The 18100-nt window shown below is 39.2% G+C and overlaps 3 protein-coding genes and 1 long non-coding RNA gene across 4 annotated transcripts in view; 2 read left to right on the plus strand and 2 right to left on the minus strand.

The window, feature by feature from the left end:
* The window catches only part of LOC146455530 (uncharacterized), a 105878-nt gene that overhangs the window by 79282 nt on the left and 8496 nt on the right, over positions 1-18100 (plus strand). The window lies entirely within an intron of this gene.
* Positions 1-18100, minus strand: part of LOC146455533 (uncharacterized) — a 234614-nt gene that overhangs the window by 7791 nt on the left and 208723 nt on the right. The window lies entirely within an intron of this gene.
* LOC146455534 (uncharacterized) overlaps positions 2046-18100 on the plus strand; it is a 194741-nt gene continuing 178686 nt past the window's right edge. The window contains exons 1-2 of the mRNA XM_085094258.1: positions 2046-2374; positions 3312-3414. The gene's annotated coding sequence lies outside the window, so the exon portion shown is untranslated. The remainder of the gene's footprint in view (positions 2375-3311; positions 3415-18100) is intronic.
* On the minus strand, positions 8426-10144 carry LOC146455535 (uncharacterized). Its single transcript, XM_085094178.1, has one exon. It carries the CDS (start codon positions 10142-10144, stop codon positions 9017-9019), a length of 1128 nt encoding a protein of 375 aa, XP_084950304.1. The 3' UTR covers positions 8426-9016.

The raw sequence follows: 18100 nt of genomic DNA on the forward strand, positions 1-18100 counted from the left end.
GCCACTTAAGGACGGTGCCTACTTTTGTCACTGCGCATACGTTCTGCGCATCTCGAGATATTCGGATTTCCTATAAGTGGTGCCTACTACAAAACTTTTGAATGCAGAGGTCCACACAACGCTGGATTAACAGGAAAAACGAACGCTGAATCTTGATTATACGCTTCTATATTTTTGTTATCTCATATTTACAAGTACGCGGTCTTCATGTCATGTATTAGCCAATCATTTTTTTCCATGTATTTTTTCAAACTTTAATTTTAGGAGCCGTTACTATATTTTTGTTATCTCGTATTTACAAGTACGCGGCCTTCATATCACGTATTAGCCAATCATTTTTTTCCATTAATTTAAGGAGCCGTTACTATATTTTCCTTCAGTATAGCTCTGGCCCTGAGGAAGACTAATTCTATTGGTCGAAATATTGGCCACTTATAAATCTGCCCTTTGCCCTAGTGCCAGCCTTGCATTCAGTTTTGTATTTTGGTGCCTACTCATACAGGGATATTTTTGCGCGGTTTAAAATTATGCGGAGAAAGCAGAACCTAGCTAGTGCTCGTGGTATCCAAAAGAAAATTGGGGGTAACCGTGCATTTTTCAGAGATAAAAAAGCTTCAATTTTGAACAAAACGCCATACATTTTTTGTCTTTTACTGTTTTTTAGAATAATTAGAATAATTGTTGCTTAATTATCTCTAAAAAAAATGTGTGGTTGCGCCCAAATTTCCTTTTGGATTTCAATAGCCCTTGCTAAGATCTACTTTCCCTGCATAGTCATAAACCACACAAAAATACTATTTTATTAGTAGGCACCGTCCTTAAATATGCGTGGTTTTTATCCCGCGCGTTTGCCTGCGTGCCACCGGAGCATTCAGCCTCATCAACACACAAGATAATAACCTTAGCCATCAGGATAGGTCGGGTAAACAGCTTTTACCCACGAAGATGTTTTGAGCAAACCCATTGATCCAAGCGTCTTTATTCCATTTGAAGCCATGTGCACCAAAGTCTGAATCAGATCAAATTTGTCAAACCTTGGGTTCCGCTAATCAGGAGATCATTGAAGGTCTTCTATCCATGGACAGTGGTGATGGAAGAAGGTGAGTGATGGTTGTTTATCGACATGTCTAGAAATGGTAACTGCTGCTCCAATAACTTTGCAGAGACTTATTTTAGGGCCTGAAGAACACACCTTTAAGGGGGTGGGGTTGGTGGGGGATAGGTGGCTTGGATCTAAACGTCGTCGATATTTGGCGATACCAGAAGGAGTAGGCAACATTAACAGGGGACAACAATGCTGCAGGTCTACATTTGGTCAGATTGTTGATCTGGTCGAATAAATTTGGCTATTAGTGGCTAAAAACGTTCTTAACATTTGTTAAGGATTTTACAGATTTCAGGCAACCCCAATCTCACGCTCAGGGCTTTTCACTTAAAAATTAGGTGGGCTGCCCCTCCCAATATTTGAGGGAAAGCTCTGAGAACGAGGTTGAGATTTCAGGCAAAAATGATGATAAGAAAATTGTTCTGAATACTCTGTGTATGTCTATATATTATTTCATGTAGTATATTTTCAAGCAATCTCGTGCATTTTACTTTGTCCGAACTTTTCTTTCATCTTCTGAAACAAGTTAGGTAAAAACTTTCTCTCTAAATTTCAGCCAGGTATGTTCTTCATACGTTCCTGAAATTTTGGTTCACTTTTCTTATTAAAAAAAGGATGAATGTTTAATCCCAATAGAAATCCAGCTGCAAGCGTTTTTACCTGGTAAATACTATACGTAAATCGGAACCTTCCTCTAACTCAACAGCAATTATTTCCTCGATGTTTAAGATTTTAATAAACCCAGTTGTGCTATGCACGTAATCCCAATACATATTACCTCTATTACTGTAGTCTCAGCGCACCTCTTCAATTAATTCCGAGCCGACCGTGCCGCACCCCCACCGTCACCCAGCCCCCCACTACCACAGCCAGACGGAACACCAGACGATTTAAACGTATTCGTACCCAGATCTCTGCTGAGAGGCCCCTGGGATTCTCGATTTGTTTCAAGATGGCGCCGAACTGGGTAGTGTCTGATAATACTGGATCCGGTGTGATTTAAGTGGCGAAGCTGCCTTGAGGAGAGAGAAACACAGACAGGAAGTCCAACCGAAAGAAGAGATTAGTTTAATTGGGAGTACACCTTTTAAGAAGATACCAAAAGATTGAAAAGGATATCACACTGCAGCTGTTGGTTATGGAAGCGTTTTAAAGAAATTTGCTCATCGATTGACCGTGCACATGAGGAGAACTGTTGTCCAGTAACAAGTGAAAAAGGACAGCCGGACAAAGATTAAGAGCTGCAAATCTTTGCTTTGCTTAATTTTAGTAAGTTCAATTAAAGTGTATATGACACTAAATCTTTTATTAGCTTATTAGGAAGAGCTTTCAAAATGATAAAGAATGGCATTTATTTTATTGCAATAGCATTCTTGGTTGCCGAGTTATTCAAGATTTAGGTTTATGCAAATTAGACAACTTGTGACGTCACAAGACTGACACAAAATAAAGGGAAATCACAAAATTTGGAATATCTACGCAAATACTACATCTACAGGGTTGAAATTTTGCAGGGTTGATGTGTTGACAGAACTACACATTGTGACAGTGGCTATGATGTCACCATAGCAACGTACTCGTTACCAGACCTCTACCTTCCCAAAATGACAAATGCCTTATTTATTGCTCCACAGTCAAACAGAATTTCTTATACTTGTGCTGCGTAATGTCCATATCCCCTCACACCCACTGAATAAACATCAAGACCAAGAGCGCTTCTTGGGAAGGGAAACTCTGATTTTATTCTTTGGATGGTGAGGGCCTGGAGCCCATTGTGTTGCCATGGAAATGTCATAGTGGATCATATCATGAAACTTTGTTATGAGTATAACAACTCCACAAAGTTTCAGTTCTATACAGAAAAAGGCTTAAGAGATCTTCTATTTTTTGTGATTTCCCTTCATTTTGTGTCAGTCTTGTGACGTCACAAGTTGTCTAATTTGCATAAGCCTAAATCTTGAATAACTCGGCAACCAAGAATGCTATCGCAATAAAATAAATGCCATTCTTCATCATTTTGAAAGCTCTTCCTAATAAGCTAATAAAAGATTTTGTGTCATATACACTTTAAATGTTTTTGCAATTTTAGATTTGGCATTCGATCCTTCGATCCACTTCCGGTTTAGCAGACTAAGGATTTCTCGACTTTGAGATCATACAAGATGGAAAAAGAAACTAATCATTTGACGTTTCGTCCCTTTACTAGGAAAGTTACTCCGCCACCGAGGAGAAGAGAAAGATTCGACAGAAAAGATTTTATCTGACTACATTTCAAGATCAAGGACTGTAAAACCCTGACAACAAGGCAAGTTGAAGATTACATCGAATTCTTAAGCTCTCAATTCTTTAGCATGAATTAAGCTAAATTGTATTTTTCACTTGCATGCCTCCTGGTATGAGTGATGTAGTTAGAGTCCTAAGTACAGCTTAGATCATCAATAGAAATCTACACATTAAAAGTAAACTCAGCGCAACGTAATAAGTGACCAATCAGTCACCAAATTATACTGTAAGGGGTAATAACTTACAATCAATCAAGCAACTTTTATAACCGATCAAGTATTATTTTGCTTGATTGCAGTTGATACCAATTTATGCCCAATTTAATCTTGAAACCTGCGACATTTATGATTTTGTTATTTAAAAATCATTTCTCAACCATTTGTGTTGCCGGTGATGGCAGGGGTATTTTGCAGAACGCTGAATGCCGAATGCTGAATGCCAAATCCATAGAAGTCCTTTTATCCAATGGCTGCTATAACAACAACTTAAAGCTAACCGTCTGTATAATCGGTGATTAGCCCTAAACAGTATAGAGAAGTGCTTAGACCTAAATAACTTCATCTGTTGCTTAATGCTAATCTGTTATAGGTGGTGTAAAATGCGACATTCAGCATTATGCATAATACCCCTGCCGGAAAAGCAACGAACAATATTATTTAGGTCTTAAAGCACTTTTCTATACTATTAAGGGTTAAACACTGATTATACAGACGGTTAGCTTTTACTTGTTGTTATGGCAGACATCCGACATTATAGGACTACTATGGATTTGGCATTTGACGTTCAGCATTCCGGATCCAGTGTTCTGCAAAATACCCTTGCTGTGCCAGTGATTAACCAAAATGCATCACAAAACACACACCCAACTACTCTCCCCAATTAGAAAGTATCAGATACTGTTATGTGTCCTGTACGGCCCCATGTGCACTTTCATTGGAAAATTATTGAATAAATTCCCATCTCAAGGTCGTATGGTTTAGTGCAAGCACAGCCGAAAAAAAAAGCAGTGTGATTTGCATGTACAATGTAACTTATCTACAATCCTGGACTTGGTTGTTCGAAGAGCTTATAACTCTATCCAGTGGCTGGAACTTGGCGTGGACAACCTACGACGATTCCAGATTAAAGAAAATTTAATTGTACTCCAACCAATGAATTTTATCCACTGAATAGCACCTTATCTGCTGGATAAAGTTATCTGCTCTTTGAACAACTGGGCTCTGGGCAAAAATGATAGGATGATTTCCAAAACTCAACATGAATGAGCCCCCTGCCCCCATGCTATGTTGTCATGTTGCTGTGTTTACAAAACTTGTATACATGTACAGTCTGAATGATTGCAGTGGCTATCAACATTTCTTGTGGGTGTGGGGGGGGGGGGTCCAAAAATATTGTACATAATGACAGCACCACTAAGCTTATGGCAACTGGTCATAGATATCTGGAGAATATAAATGTACATGTATACTGCAAATGCCATTTTTGTATCTGTCTCAGAAAAATATTGGGTTTGACAAGTTTGACCTTGTATTTGATCATGAGGACAACTGTTGCTTAGCAATAAGTAATAGAAAACTGCCAGATAAAGATCTAGATCTGCAAGACTTTGCATTGGACTTCAGTAAGTTAAATTGAATTTTTTAGGAAGTATAAAAGGCCAAGTTGCACCGCTGGCATTCTTTAATTTACTTTTAATTTGGAAGGGGTTCTCTTTGCAAGCAGGCAGGTTAATTCTTTGTTTAAGAAGAAGCTAATTATTTCATATTTTGTCCCTTCACCAGTAAATTTACTCGGCCCTTGAGGAGAGAGAATTGCTCTGCCCTATTGAATTTCTTATTGAAGCTCATTTCCAGACATACAAAGGGCCATACAAATCTGACAGGTAAGTGATTTCTACCTCATATTTTAATGATTTGGCTCAAATTTAAACTTACTTACCAGTATACCATTACTAAAAAACTCCAGTTAAGGAAATTTTTAGTGACACAGTTTAATAGAGTCTTGTATATGTTGGGGTTCAAAATTTTTCTTGGTTTAAACCAGTTTAATTTTATTTTCCTTTGTACAGTGTTCATTACCACAATCTGCAGAGACAAAGGGAAAGGAAAATCAAACTGATTTGAAAATTTTTAATTCAACCAAAACAAATGTAAACCACAACATGTATAGCTCAGTACTGGGCTTGAACATATACTTTTAAACATAGCTTCATACCACTTTATTAACATACTGTAACAACAAATATGGCTGTTTCCAATTGAGTGTCATAAAACTAAAACCAAATCAATTACTTTGGCTGTTCACAGCAGACATAAACAGCGCAATAAACCAATCTGAATTAAAAAAAAAAACATACATGTATCCAGCACCAAGTAAAGGAAGATATATGCGGCTATAATATTAGGCACAATTGATTTTGGTTTTGCTTCTGATTGGTCTAGAATGTAGTAGGAGTTTTGCTACATGTAAGCAATCTCAGAATATCAAAGTATACTGTACATGAATTATTTTCAAGACACTCAACTGAAAATCCCTTTAAATTTTTTATGATCAGTGACAAAAAGGGCAATCAATAAGTAACCAATAATCAGTAATTAGCTGTTGACATGTATATAACCCATCATGTAGTATTGCTTGCCAGCAATAATTATTATTCAGAATGGATCACACATTGTCACATTAATTACATGTATACCAAAACTAAAAGTGGGACATATCCTCTGGATTGAACAATCAATGAAATCAATCTTCGGAAAGAATGTCTACAGTGTACCTGCCAGTCAGTCACTGACTATTAAGATACTTGTTAGTTAATATTGGCATTGATAATTTGGGGGTGACCAACAATTGTTGATAATCATACAAAAGTGGTGGGGAATCATGATCAGTTGTCATATATCAAGATCAAGAAAATAATTCTAGTTCCAGTGAAATGTTAGAAGCCCTGCATGGACAAGAACGAAAAAAAAAAAAGAAACAACTGAACGAGCATGATATCCCAGGGTCAAGTAGTGGCAAAGCCATTAGCTGCAAGTAGTGCGGGTGCCGGTAGACCTCCCAACACCCATAGTGCTACTCTACACTTTGCTGCTTGCTCTCATAACTCATGGCTCCGGGTTTGCCAGTTGCTCCTAGGATATCATCCTCTCCCAGGTTTTGCATTTCTTCACCACGGATTTTCAAGCAAAATAGAGACTACTTCAGTCTAAGGGCTGAAAACATAATAACTTTCCCATGTCAAATTTTTGTTAAAGTTTTTGTTTCACTGAAAAGTGCCTAGATTTTTTCATGTGACCTACAGCATAGCAATGAATCAGTTAGGACATCAGTTCTGTGTTTTTTTCTCTTTTCACTGTTTTTCTGCTTTGTTTTGTTTTTTTTGCTGACTCAATATTTTGGCCTTGGTTTATCTGAAAACTAAGCATAAACTTGGTGGGGGGGGGGGGGGGGGTGATATGGTGAAAAGCCTCTGGAATGGAAAATCCTGGAGGCTGGGGGATCCCAAAGAAAAAAATTTCTTTTGTAGTTTGAGGTATGAATATTTTATGGAACCACACAACTATATGTAAAGTTTATCTTAAATTCTTAACTTGAGCTTACAGACCAATACAAGTCAGGACATGTCCCAACCCTTTATGTAAATTTACAGGTGTAATTATATAGCTGGCCATTGCTATGGTAGTGCACCCACTCTAGTATTAATCCTTTATTTTCAAGAGTCCATCATCGTTGCTTGGGTACATAGCTCTCCCATCATCTCAGTGACTCAGTACATTATTTGGTTATCATGCCATATTTAATACCTTCAGAGAAGCTGCTGCTACTTTCTAGTAATAGTACATGTAGCTGTTGTTGTAAGATGAAACTTACTCTGCATTTAACGGTCGTGTGAGTTATTGTATCATGAAGTCCATGTCATGTATGGATGGATTTTGGAACAGTTAAGGCAAAACTTGTTAGCGTACATTATTGTATGTACATGTAGTGTCTTCACTTTACAGTACTAATATTGCATCATATAGTTATGCTACACACCCCATACGTTCATTAGTGCAAACTACTGCTACTGACAATTGAAATCAATCAATAACAATTAATCAACAGTAGTTGTATTATCGCAAAAATATGCATCATCAATTTTATTGATTTAACATGCCAGTTTCTATGTGCTGGTATAAGTTATCGTCAGATCTGTAAGTCATGCTAAATGCAAACTGTACGCAGGCAAAGTGTTATCTGCAGTGTCTGTTAACCGTGTTTGCATATAATGCAATGATTAATTTGGGATGGGGTACAATGGTAACCCCCAGCTGGGTCTGTAAATCCCAACTGTTTCTTAAATTTATCCCTGTTGAACAGCTCTTTCACATGAGGTGCAGTTACACTGGCCATTTTTCCCTGGGGTAAGTGGCTGCTGCCCACGGGGAAGCAACTTTTTGTGTCCAATTTTCCCAGGGTGAAATTGCCTTAGGGAATTTTCCATGGATACGTCAAAAAGAACAAAAGAATTCCCATGATAGTTCCTGAGGTAACTTCTATGGGTAATAAGAACCCAAAGTGGCTTAACCAATCAATCAATCATGAGTGAGTGAAATGTTCCAAATGTTAAAACTTGGGTGTTGTTTACGTGCTGTGTTCATCGTAAAGTCAAATGGTACCTGCTACTGCATTTCAAGCTCGACAACAATCACAACTTGGCTCACTCTTTCCACCAGTGGCCCAGAACCCTACGTTCAGGAGTCGTGGAAACCAAAATTCTTTTGTGGTCGCGTAAATACCCAAGTTCATCCATGATGGTGAACAATGAGTCAGCATTTTTAATGTAAAATGAAAAACTGCAAGCTCTGGAAAAAGTGTATTTGTTGTCGTCGGTGATGTTCTCTTCTTGAAATAAAGTCATCCTGTTTGAGGTGGAGGTTGTAATAAAAGCAGCAGAATTGTAAATGGTTTGAACCCAGGAGTCATGTCATAAGTACGTAAATTATGAAAGGTTTCAACATCCTGTTTGAGGTGGAGGTTGTAATAAAAGCAGCAGAATTGTAAATGGCTTGAACCCAGGAGTCATGTCATTAGTACGTAAATTATGATCATCCGGGTGAGTGTAGTCCTGAGAAGGACTGTTTGTGGTGACTTTGACTGACGTTTCGAAAACCTGAGCAGAAGTCATCTGCAGAGTCAAGTGAATTGTGGAACGTCAGTAGCTGGTATATACGTCTCTGGTTGTTAACCTGATTGGTCAACGAAGTCCAGATGTTATTAGTCGTTTGTCAGTAAGCCGTGATGTTATTGGCTGTGAAGACTGTAAAAAGTGATTGGTGCGTTTCGATCCGTCTTTTGTTGGTCAAAAAGTCCGTGGGTCTATTGTCAGTAAAATGTCTATTGTTTGTCTGTTTCGTTGTTGTTGTCAATAAGTCGTTTGTATGGTGCAGGTAGTTGTAGGCAACGGTTGAGTGGCGTTTGTTCTAAGTTAGTAAACCAGCTTTCCAGAGTGAGTCGTTGACAGTAATTTGTACAGTAGGTAATGCACTTGGCAGAGTCCCAGTCGATTCTGTGGTTCGTTTGTAAATGGTGCTCAGCAATGTGATTGTTGATATCACCATTTCTAGTTGCTCGTTTGTGTTCAGTCAGTCATACGTTTAAAGTTCTGCCGGTCTCACCAATATAAGTGGCCTGGCAGTCGCAGCATTTGATCTTGTAAACTGCTCCCTGTCTGCGGTTCGGTTCGTCTTTGTCCTTTACTTTCGTCAGTAGTTGTCGTAAAGTGGTTATAGGTTTGTGAGCTACACGGATATTGTAGGGTTGTAGAATCCGTGCGATAGTCTCAGAAGTGCCCCTTACGTAAGGTATAGTTACAGTAGTTACGGGAGTCGCGTCGTTGTTTGTGACGTTACGTTCAGTGTTCTTGTAAGTGTTACGTCTAACAAAGTCCTTGTTGTAGTTGTTCTTGTTGAAAACGTTTTCTAAGTAGTTGTTTTCGTCTGCGAGTCTGTCAGGTGAGTCACAAACCAGTTGTGCTCGCCTTGTCAAGGTCTGTATAGTCGTTGCTTTGTGAGAAGTAGGGTTGTAGGATGACTGGTCCAGTAGTCTGTCAGTATGTGTTGGTTTCCTGTAAACCGTAGTACTTAGTTTGTTGTCGTTGTTGTTACGGGTAACTAAGCAGTCTAGAAAAGGTATTTTACCATTTTCTTCGATCTCCTTAGTAAACTGTATGTCAGCGTTCTGTCTGTTAAGGTGTTCGTGAAAATCGTCCATTTCGTCTTTGTGTACTGCTGTAAAGGTGTCGTCTACGTACCGTAACCAGAGCGGTAGTGTCCGTTTGTAGGTTGCTAGGGCTTGTTCCTCGATGTTCTGCATGACAATCTCTGCTACAACAACAGAAACTGGTGAGCCCATAGCTGTTCCGTGTAACTGTTTGTAGTGCTTTCCGTTGTACTGGAAGTACGTGGATGTTAAGCAGAGGTTCAGTAAGTCCATTAAGTCATCTGTAGGCAGTGGCAGTTTTGTCGTGGAGTTGTCGATGGCGGTAGCAGTGCAGTCTAGAGCCAGTTGAAGTGGAATACTGGTGAACAGTGATTTCACATGAAAAGACACAAGTTTGTAATCGTCAGGTATTTGTACCGTCTTGATAGCGTCAATAAAGGTCTCGGTAGACTGCAGTTTGTGTCGGGATTCGTTTGTCAACGGTTTCAGTATAGTAGGCAAGTATTTAGATAGTTCGTAAGTCGGGGACCCACAGAACGAGGCTATGGGTCGCATGGGTATGTTAGGTTTGTGTAGTTTTGGTAGTCCGTAGAGTTTAGGTGGTTGCGGTACGCGGCACCTCAATCTGTTGTAACGTTGTATGTCAATAACGTCAGTTTTCTTAAGGTCAAGTAGTTTACTGTTAAGTTTACGTTGAAGTGATGGCGTCGGGTCTCGTTTCAGTTCTTCGTATGTCTGTTATTGACAACAACAACGAAACAGACACAAACACACAAAACGTCACAAACAACGACGCGACTCCCGTAACTACTGTAACTATACCTTACGTAAGGGGCACTTCTGAGACTATCGCACGGATTCTACAACCCTACAATATCCGTGTAGCTCACAAACCCATAACCACTTTACGACAACTACTGACGAAAGTAAAGGACAAAGACGAACCGAACCGCAGACAGGGAGCAGTTTACAAGATCAAATGCTGCGACTGCCAGGCCACTTATATTGGTGAGACCGGCAGAACTTTAAACGTATGACTGACTGAACACAAACGAGCAACTAGAAATGGTGATATCAACAATCACATTGCTGAGCACCATTTACAAACGAACCACAGAATCGACTGGGACTCTGCCAAGTGCATTACCTCTGTACAAATTACTGTCAACGACTCACTCTGGAAAGCTGGTTTACTAACTGAGAACAAACGCCACTCAACCGTTGCCTACAACTACCTGCACCATACAAACGACTTATTGACAACAACAACGAAACAGACAAACAATAGACATTTTACTGACAATAGACCCACGGACTTTTTGACTAACAAAAGACGGATCGAAACGTACCAATCACTTTTTACAGTCTTCACAGCCAATAACATCACGGCTTACTGACAAACGACTAATAACATCTGGACTTCGTTGACCAATCAGGTTAACAACCAGAGACGTATATACCAGCTACTGACGTTCCACAATTCACTTGACTCTGAACTCAATGACTTCCGCTCAGGTTGTCGAAACGTCAGTCAAAGTCACCACAAACAGTCCTTCTCAGGAATAAAAGCAGCAGAATTACCAAAAACCAAAACCCAAACTGAACACAACCCAAGCTATATTCCCAAGGGGAGCTTTGGAGAAGTGGTCTAGTGTAACCGCACCTATGGTCTATCTTTTTTAGCACCTGTCAAGAATACATTGAATATTTAATTAATACGGTTGTAACTTCACGAAGTCCTCAATTTTGATATTATGTATCACATTTCCTTGCATTTTAAAAATATTCAAATACATACATTAATTTTATTATATCTCCCAGTTAGTACATGTGGTGTGATTGGTCAATTTTGTGGGCCGTATTTCACTGTACGGCCTGCTAAACTTCAACTAGTTTCTTTTCCCACACGCCCAATTAAAGTCAGAGATTTAATAAATATCTTACTTATCTCGTTTTCTTGGTCCGTTCTGTAAGTTACTGATCCTTGTTTTTCCTGGTGATTTATGGCCCACGCAGTTCGTGGTTGGGCCATAAATCAGCGGGAAAAAAACTTGGTTCGTAACTTACAGTACGGACCTCGAACTTCGTTAGTGAGAGGTATATACAATATTACATTTAACACTGAATACTTGTTATATAATTATAAAGAAATGCCTAGCAGTTAGATACCAACAACATACACCATAAGTCTGCTTGCTGTAAAGTTTCAAGTTATCTGCTTATCTGCTAAAAGCAAAAGCAAAATGTAATGCTTGAACTAGTGTCCTCCTGCTGTCTTTATACACTCCATTCCGATGTTGGTACGTTGCATTTTCCTTCAGGGACATTTTGAGGGATACTAAGATAATTATAGAACCACATGTCACTCTTAAAGGCAACGGGTTTATGAGCGTTAGGCACTAATATGTATTACCCTCGCTAAATAGACTCTACTACTGCTACTACTACTACTACTACCACCACCACCACCACCACTACTTCTACATCAAAGCAGTAAGGTTCCTGTAAGAGAAAGCGATGCTTGTCTCAGACGCACATTCATTCTCTCAACCATCTTGTGCTGAAGAGTATTTTCAGTCTCAGTGTACATGTATGTGTATCATGATGTTGGATTTCATTCTCCACATATGTATACAACACAGGAACTGTAGATCAGTAACATTACTGTAGTTAGGCTGGGCATCTAGCGCTTCAACTGGTCTTGCCCATTCATGAATTAGGGCTCAATAAAGATCCTTTTGATATGCCCGCAAATACGGTAAATGCTTTATTAGTCTCCCTGGAGCTTATTCACTCCGTACTTGCTTCCTCATGTGTATTTTCTTCAGTCCGGTAAATAAACAAGAGAGTTGTGACTTAAAGGAGAGAGAGGCATAACAGAACTTTAGGGTAGCTGTATTGACCCTGTATTGGTATTTAATTAAAGATATCAAGCGCTACAACTGTCAGATTTCTGTGTGTGACAAGCTCTAAAAGAGGAATAAAACACCGAAAGTGCAGAGTTCCTAAATTTAAAGATCTGTATTTTGCGAAACGAGCTCTGCGTAAACCGTGAAGGGATTTAACTTGTTTGTTTATATTTCTAAACGCTTTTCTTATTCATTCCTTGCCGCAATGATGATTTGATAGGTAGTTCGAGAATAATTCAGTATTTGTGGGTAATCATATAGAATAAATAAATAAATTACGACCCGGAATAAAAAATCAGTAAGTCCACCAAATGATTTTCAACAGACTTCGCTCCTCTAGCGCGCTTCGGTTCCGATTTACTGTTTTACCATGAACTTTCCCTCACTCTGCCTCAAGCATTTACTATCTCCCGCAGCAAAATGTTATGGTTCAGTTGACATTAAGGATCCAAGGCAATTTCGTTGATAAAAGGCTAAGGGTGAAATAGGAAACTGAAATTTTTGCAATTTCATTTTGGTCCAGCGTGAGCGATGAGATCGGTTCACCAGAATAAACGTATACAATAGAGAGATTTAGCATCGCGTTTAAAAAACGGCAAATGTCACTTTGTCGGTTCACGTTTCACGTAAAATAGCGTCAACCTTTTGACTGTAGTTTTAATTTTGCGAGTTTCGATGAAGCTGTTTTGCGACTCACTGTGGTGAGTTAATGAAGAAAAGTGCGGTAAGGAATGAGTTATGAAGGATTTTTAAACATGAGTTAATTTGCCCCAGTATGACTTGCCGGGAAAATTATTGGGGTACTTGTTTTCAACAATTAAATACTTATATGTATAAGGAAAAAGGAAGAAATACTTACGTTGTTCTCACAATCTCACGTAGACGGCAAACGTGAAATAGCCTGTTTTTACGTAGAAACGGCAACCGGGAAACGCGAAAAATGGCGGGAAAATCGTGGCCACATGGGCATTTTTGCCGTTCACGTTTCACGTATACGAGAGGCTAAATCTCTCTACTGAGAGTCTAACGCTTAACGCATTTTTATTGTCATCATCATCATTATGTCCTTTATTTATACACGATAAAATTTAAAGCAGAATGGATTTATATGTTTTCTATAACATACGCTGAATATTCAATATCGGTTAGCAGTTGTTTTTAAAGTCGCCAGTATTTACGAAGCGGATAAGATTCAAAATAGGACAGTCTGGCTCATTTCATAAAATGTTAATTTTGTGTTTATCGTCCACCCCGTTGAATTCTTTCGTTTTGTTTGACAATACCACACAAAGAGAACTTACGACGATGAATAACAATGGCAAAAACGCGCACTTTTAGTCCAGTCTAAAAATACACGCATGCGCGTTTTATACTGCGTCCAGAACGCGTCTGCGTAGTTCGCTTAATTCTGACATGCACTGTAGATCTTGCTTATGCATAAATAGTCCAGATGGAGCACGTACTGGTGTTAATAATGCCTGTTGTGTTGTTCATTATATCGTATATATATTGGTGCTAATTTTAAGTCTGTGGATCTTCCGTTTGACCGCTCAAATAAAAACCAAAGTTACTGAGGAGTACGTGATGCCAAATGAGGCTCCGTTTTTTTTATTTTGCAGATTTGTTTTGATGTGAGCATTGAAATCATGTTTCAAGAAGTGCCTGAACCAAAAACCCAGTTTTCCACTGGTGAAAAATTGAAGGTAACTCTTCTTGGTAGCGAGTGGACCTCATCAGCTGGCGGTTTGTCAACACTAAACAGAGAGCTTGCAATTCATATGGCACAACATCCTAAAGTTGAAGTCTCTCTCCTTGTGCCAGAGGGTGTTTGTAAAGATGAAGACAAAAGAGAGGCTAAGAGTTATGAAGTAACTGTTGTTGATGCAAAGGAACGCAGAGGCTATGACCCTCTTGACTGGTTGAGCGTCCCACCTCAAGATCTTAGCATGCATGTTGTTGTTGGCCATGGCGTGAAGCTTGGCAAGCAAGTACAATTCATTAAAGTTTCTCCCCACTTTTCCAATTGCAAATGGGTGCGAGTAGTGCATACTGCTCCAGAAGACCTCAGTAAGTACAAAAGCTACTCTGATCCAATTTCAAAGGGTGAAAAGAAACATCAGATTGAAGTTGATCTCTGTAAAATGGCTGATCTGGTTGTGCCTGTTGGACCGAGGCTGGAAGATTCTTACTCTTCATATCTCCGACGATGCAAGGAGAATCAGGATATTTTCACTGTCACGCCAGGCCTTTTTGAGAGGGAATTTGGGGAATTAAAACAAGCTCCTAATGAGAGTGGTGAATTTAAAGTGTTGTTATGTGGTCGGGGTGATGATGAAGACTTTGAACTAAAGGGATACAACATTGCCGTTGAAGCATTTACTCATCACTTGCTCAAAAGCAAGCCTTATCATCTGATCTTTGTTGGTGCTTCTGAAGGAAAACAGGATGAGGTAAGAGGAAAACTTTTCCAACGTGGTATCGCTGAAGAGCAACTGACTGTCAGAAAGTTTGTGCAAAACAGAGAAAAGATGAAAGACTTACTGAATGAAGTTGATCTTGCCATTATGCCATCCAGATCAGAGGGATTTGGTCTTGTCGCCCTTGAAGCACTGTCAGCTGGCTTACCCATTCTTGTTGGTAGCAAGTGTGGATTTGCTAGAGCATTAGAGAACATTCCTTATGGAAAATCATGGATAGTTAACTCAGATGACCCCACAAAGTGGGCAGAGGCAATTGAAGGTGTCTGTGCCAGTCATTCGGTGCGGCTTGAAGAGATCAAGTTTCTGAGAGCTTCTTATGACGACAAGTACAGTTGGAAGGAACAATGTGAAGCCTTTGTGGAAATGATGTGCAGAATGTTTCATGGTATGAGTTCTTACTTGGTTTTCATCGTTTCCATTCCAAATGCAACTGCAAATTCAGGCAGAGTAACAGACACCCTGTAGTTATAATTATAAACACCGTTAACTTCAAGAGTAAAATTTATGGTCCTGTTTCAGTTGGTTCCAACCTTTCAGTCCTTTAAAGAAATCTCATTGTGTGACTGTCAAAATAAAAATGATAGCTTTTGACCAGTACAATTCTGAGAGAGTGGTTGTTTATCGAGATCGTAAGAATAGCAATAGAACTTTGGATATGTTTCAGTTTCTTATAGCATTCTTGGGAGTTAAAGTTTCAAATACCGTGCAAAGTCGGAATGTGTGATAAGGTGGTAGACTTGAGAAATATGACCATCATTGATTTGAACTCTAGTTTCAGCACATTAATTTCAAGTTTTTAATGGCCATCATTTAAGGAGGTGGTAAGACCCTCATAAAAGAGTAAAGCTGTCGGTGGTAGCTGTAACATTTCATCCAAGGTGGAGGTATTACAATAATATATGCTAGTAGTTCTTGCTGACAGTGTATTGCCCAATTGTTAGGTTTGAAATCTCATTCTTTCATGCCTTAACTGCGTATATCGTAGAACAAATTGTCCTATCTTGTCCCCGTACTTTTCTCCTTAAAGCACTGGGGAGAAGTTATTACAATATCCAGAAAATTCAACTTGGGTGATTATATCCGTAATTCTTATAATCTCAGGGGTTAAATAAGCGTTGATATTACAAGGAGAAATTTGATGCTGTTCACTGTTAGGGCTAGAAGGGTTTAGAGCTGAACAGAAAATATTGGATAATAGTGTCTCATTCTTTAACAGGTCCTTCCAGCACCACTGTTAAATTTCCAAGAGCAGAGTCCCCTGCTGAACGGACCTCAGCTGCAGTCACACCAGATGAAGGTCCTTCACAGCAACGGCATCGTCTTAATGAAGAAGCCAAAGGAAAACCAAGCATTGCAGGAACCTCTTTTGACCTTACGGGTATGAGCTTGATTTCTTTTGTATGTTAATTTAGTTATCGTCACTCCATCGTGCATTTATCACGTTATGGATGCATGCGGGAAGTTTGGAGAGCACGAGAAGAGCTGAAGAGTACACCTCGAGAAACTCTAGCTTCTTGAGTGCTCTCCAAACTTCCCAAATGCATCCATATCTCAATATACGCACAGCTAAAAGCATAAACTAATTTTATAACATAGTGACAACCGAAGAAGAGCGCAGAAAACAGGTTTTATTTGTGATTGATTACAATATTCTCTCAATGTGTTGTACAAAGAAACAAGGTTCTTATTTGCTGGTTACAAACACTTCACAATGTAAATATACACAAACGAGTTTCTAAGCCCACCGAATGTCTAATTACTTAAATGTTCAAGTCAAATTTAAAGGCTGGAACTAGGCTTTCGATTCATCACGATGACTTAATTCAACAGAAAAGACGGGTAGTTCTTGACAGTTTTCTTCCATTTCTGAAGAAACTTCATAAAAACTTAGGGAAGGTACCCCGATTTTGTCTGAATTGCACTCATCATCTTATGGACACACGGCCGTGCGTATGTTGAGAAATATACCATGATGACGCCAATAGGAATTACATAGGGAAACGTGCGCACTACATTATATTATAAAATTCTCAGCCTCGGACGTTGCATTTCTAGCGTTCTGATTGGTTCACTTAATCCCGGTCATCAGCTCATATACCGTAGTTTGACCTTATATGGAAAACGATTGCCCCAGGTGTCGCTAAGCTAAAATTTTTTACCGTAGTTTGACCTTATATGGAAAACGATTGCCCCAGGTGTCGCTAAGCTAAAATTTTTTCGGGGTGGGAAGTGAAAGTTTCTTCGGAAAAATGGAGAAAAAAAACGAAAAGAAAGAAATACCAGACAATGCAATCTCAATATAACAACAATAAAGGCCACAAAGTTCGGTATGACACTGTTTAATGGTAGGTATCTCTGAAGTTTCCTTTAAAATCAGAAAGATTGCACGATTTTACGATTTAGATTACATAACAACAACAACAATAACAACCGGTTACCTTAAAAAATTTCAAGATGGCTTGCAAATCCTGGCGGTTAGAGGTTAAAACCGATCGAAGAAATTTCTCAAGAAGGGCTTAATGCCAATTACAAAAATTACAAAATTGATAGGCTAAAGTATCAAGCACGGTGTCCATAATTGTGATTGCAAACGATCATAGGAGATCTCAGGATGTTGTCTGCGATCATATGAAGTTAGCGATCTGCGACAGCTATGATTCAGGCATTGCAGTTATATTTAGGTTACTGCGTGCAAGTTGTTGTAGTCAAAGGTAGCATTCAACTTCCGTTTTGGACATATTCCTCTTCTTGGGAACAGAGTCCTCCATCTTTGTGTATTTATAAGTCATTCAAGCCGTGATTTTATGGCAACACGACGCAGCCGTCACCTTTTCACTGTAGAGCACATAGTCTTGTTACTGCAGAAAACTACTTAGAAGCATATAGTATGCTACTGATTCCATGTCAAATTCCATGTGAGGGAGAAGTTATGGTGTGGTGGTGAGAGCACTAGCCTTTAAACAGTGTGGCACAGGTTGGATTCCCCTAGTTGACGTAATATATGGGTTGCGTTTGTTTTCGTGTCTCGTCCTTATTTTGACAGTTTGTCTCCAGATTCTGCAGTTCTTCTTCCTGCACAGAAGTTAAGGTACCTATGTAAATTCCACGCTGAGCAGGAATCT

This window comes from Pavona decussata, unplaced genomic scaffold, assembly GCF_977016875.1.
Source record: "Pavona decussata unplaced genomic scaffold, jaPavDecu1.1 SCAFFOLD_273, whole genome shotgun sequence".
Lineage (NCBI taxonomy): Eukaryota > Metazoa > Cnidaria > Anthozoa > Scleractinia > Agariciidae > Pavona > Pavona decussata.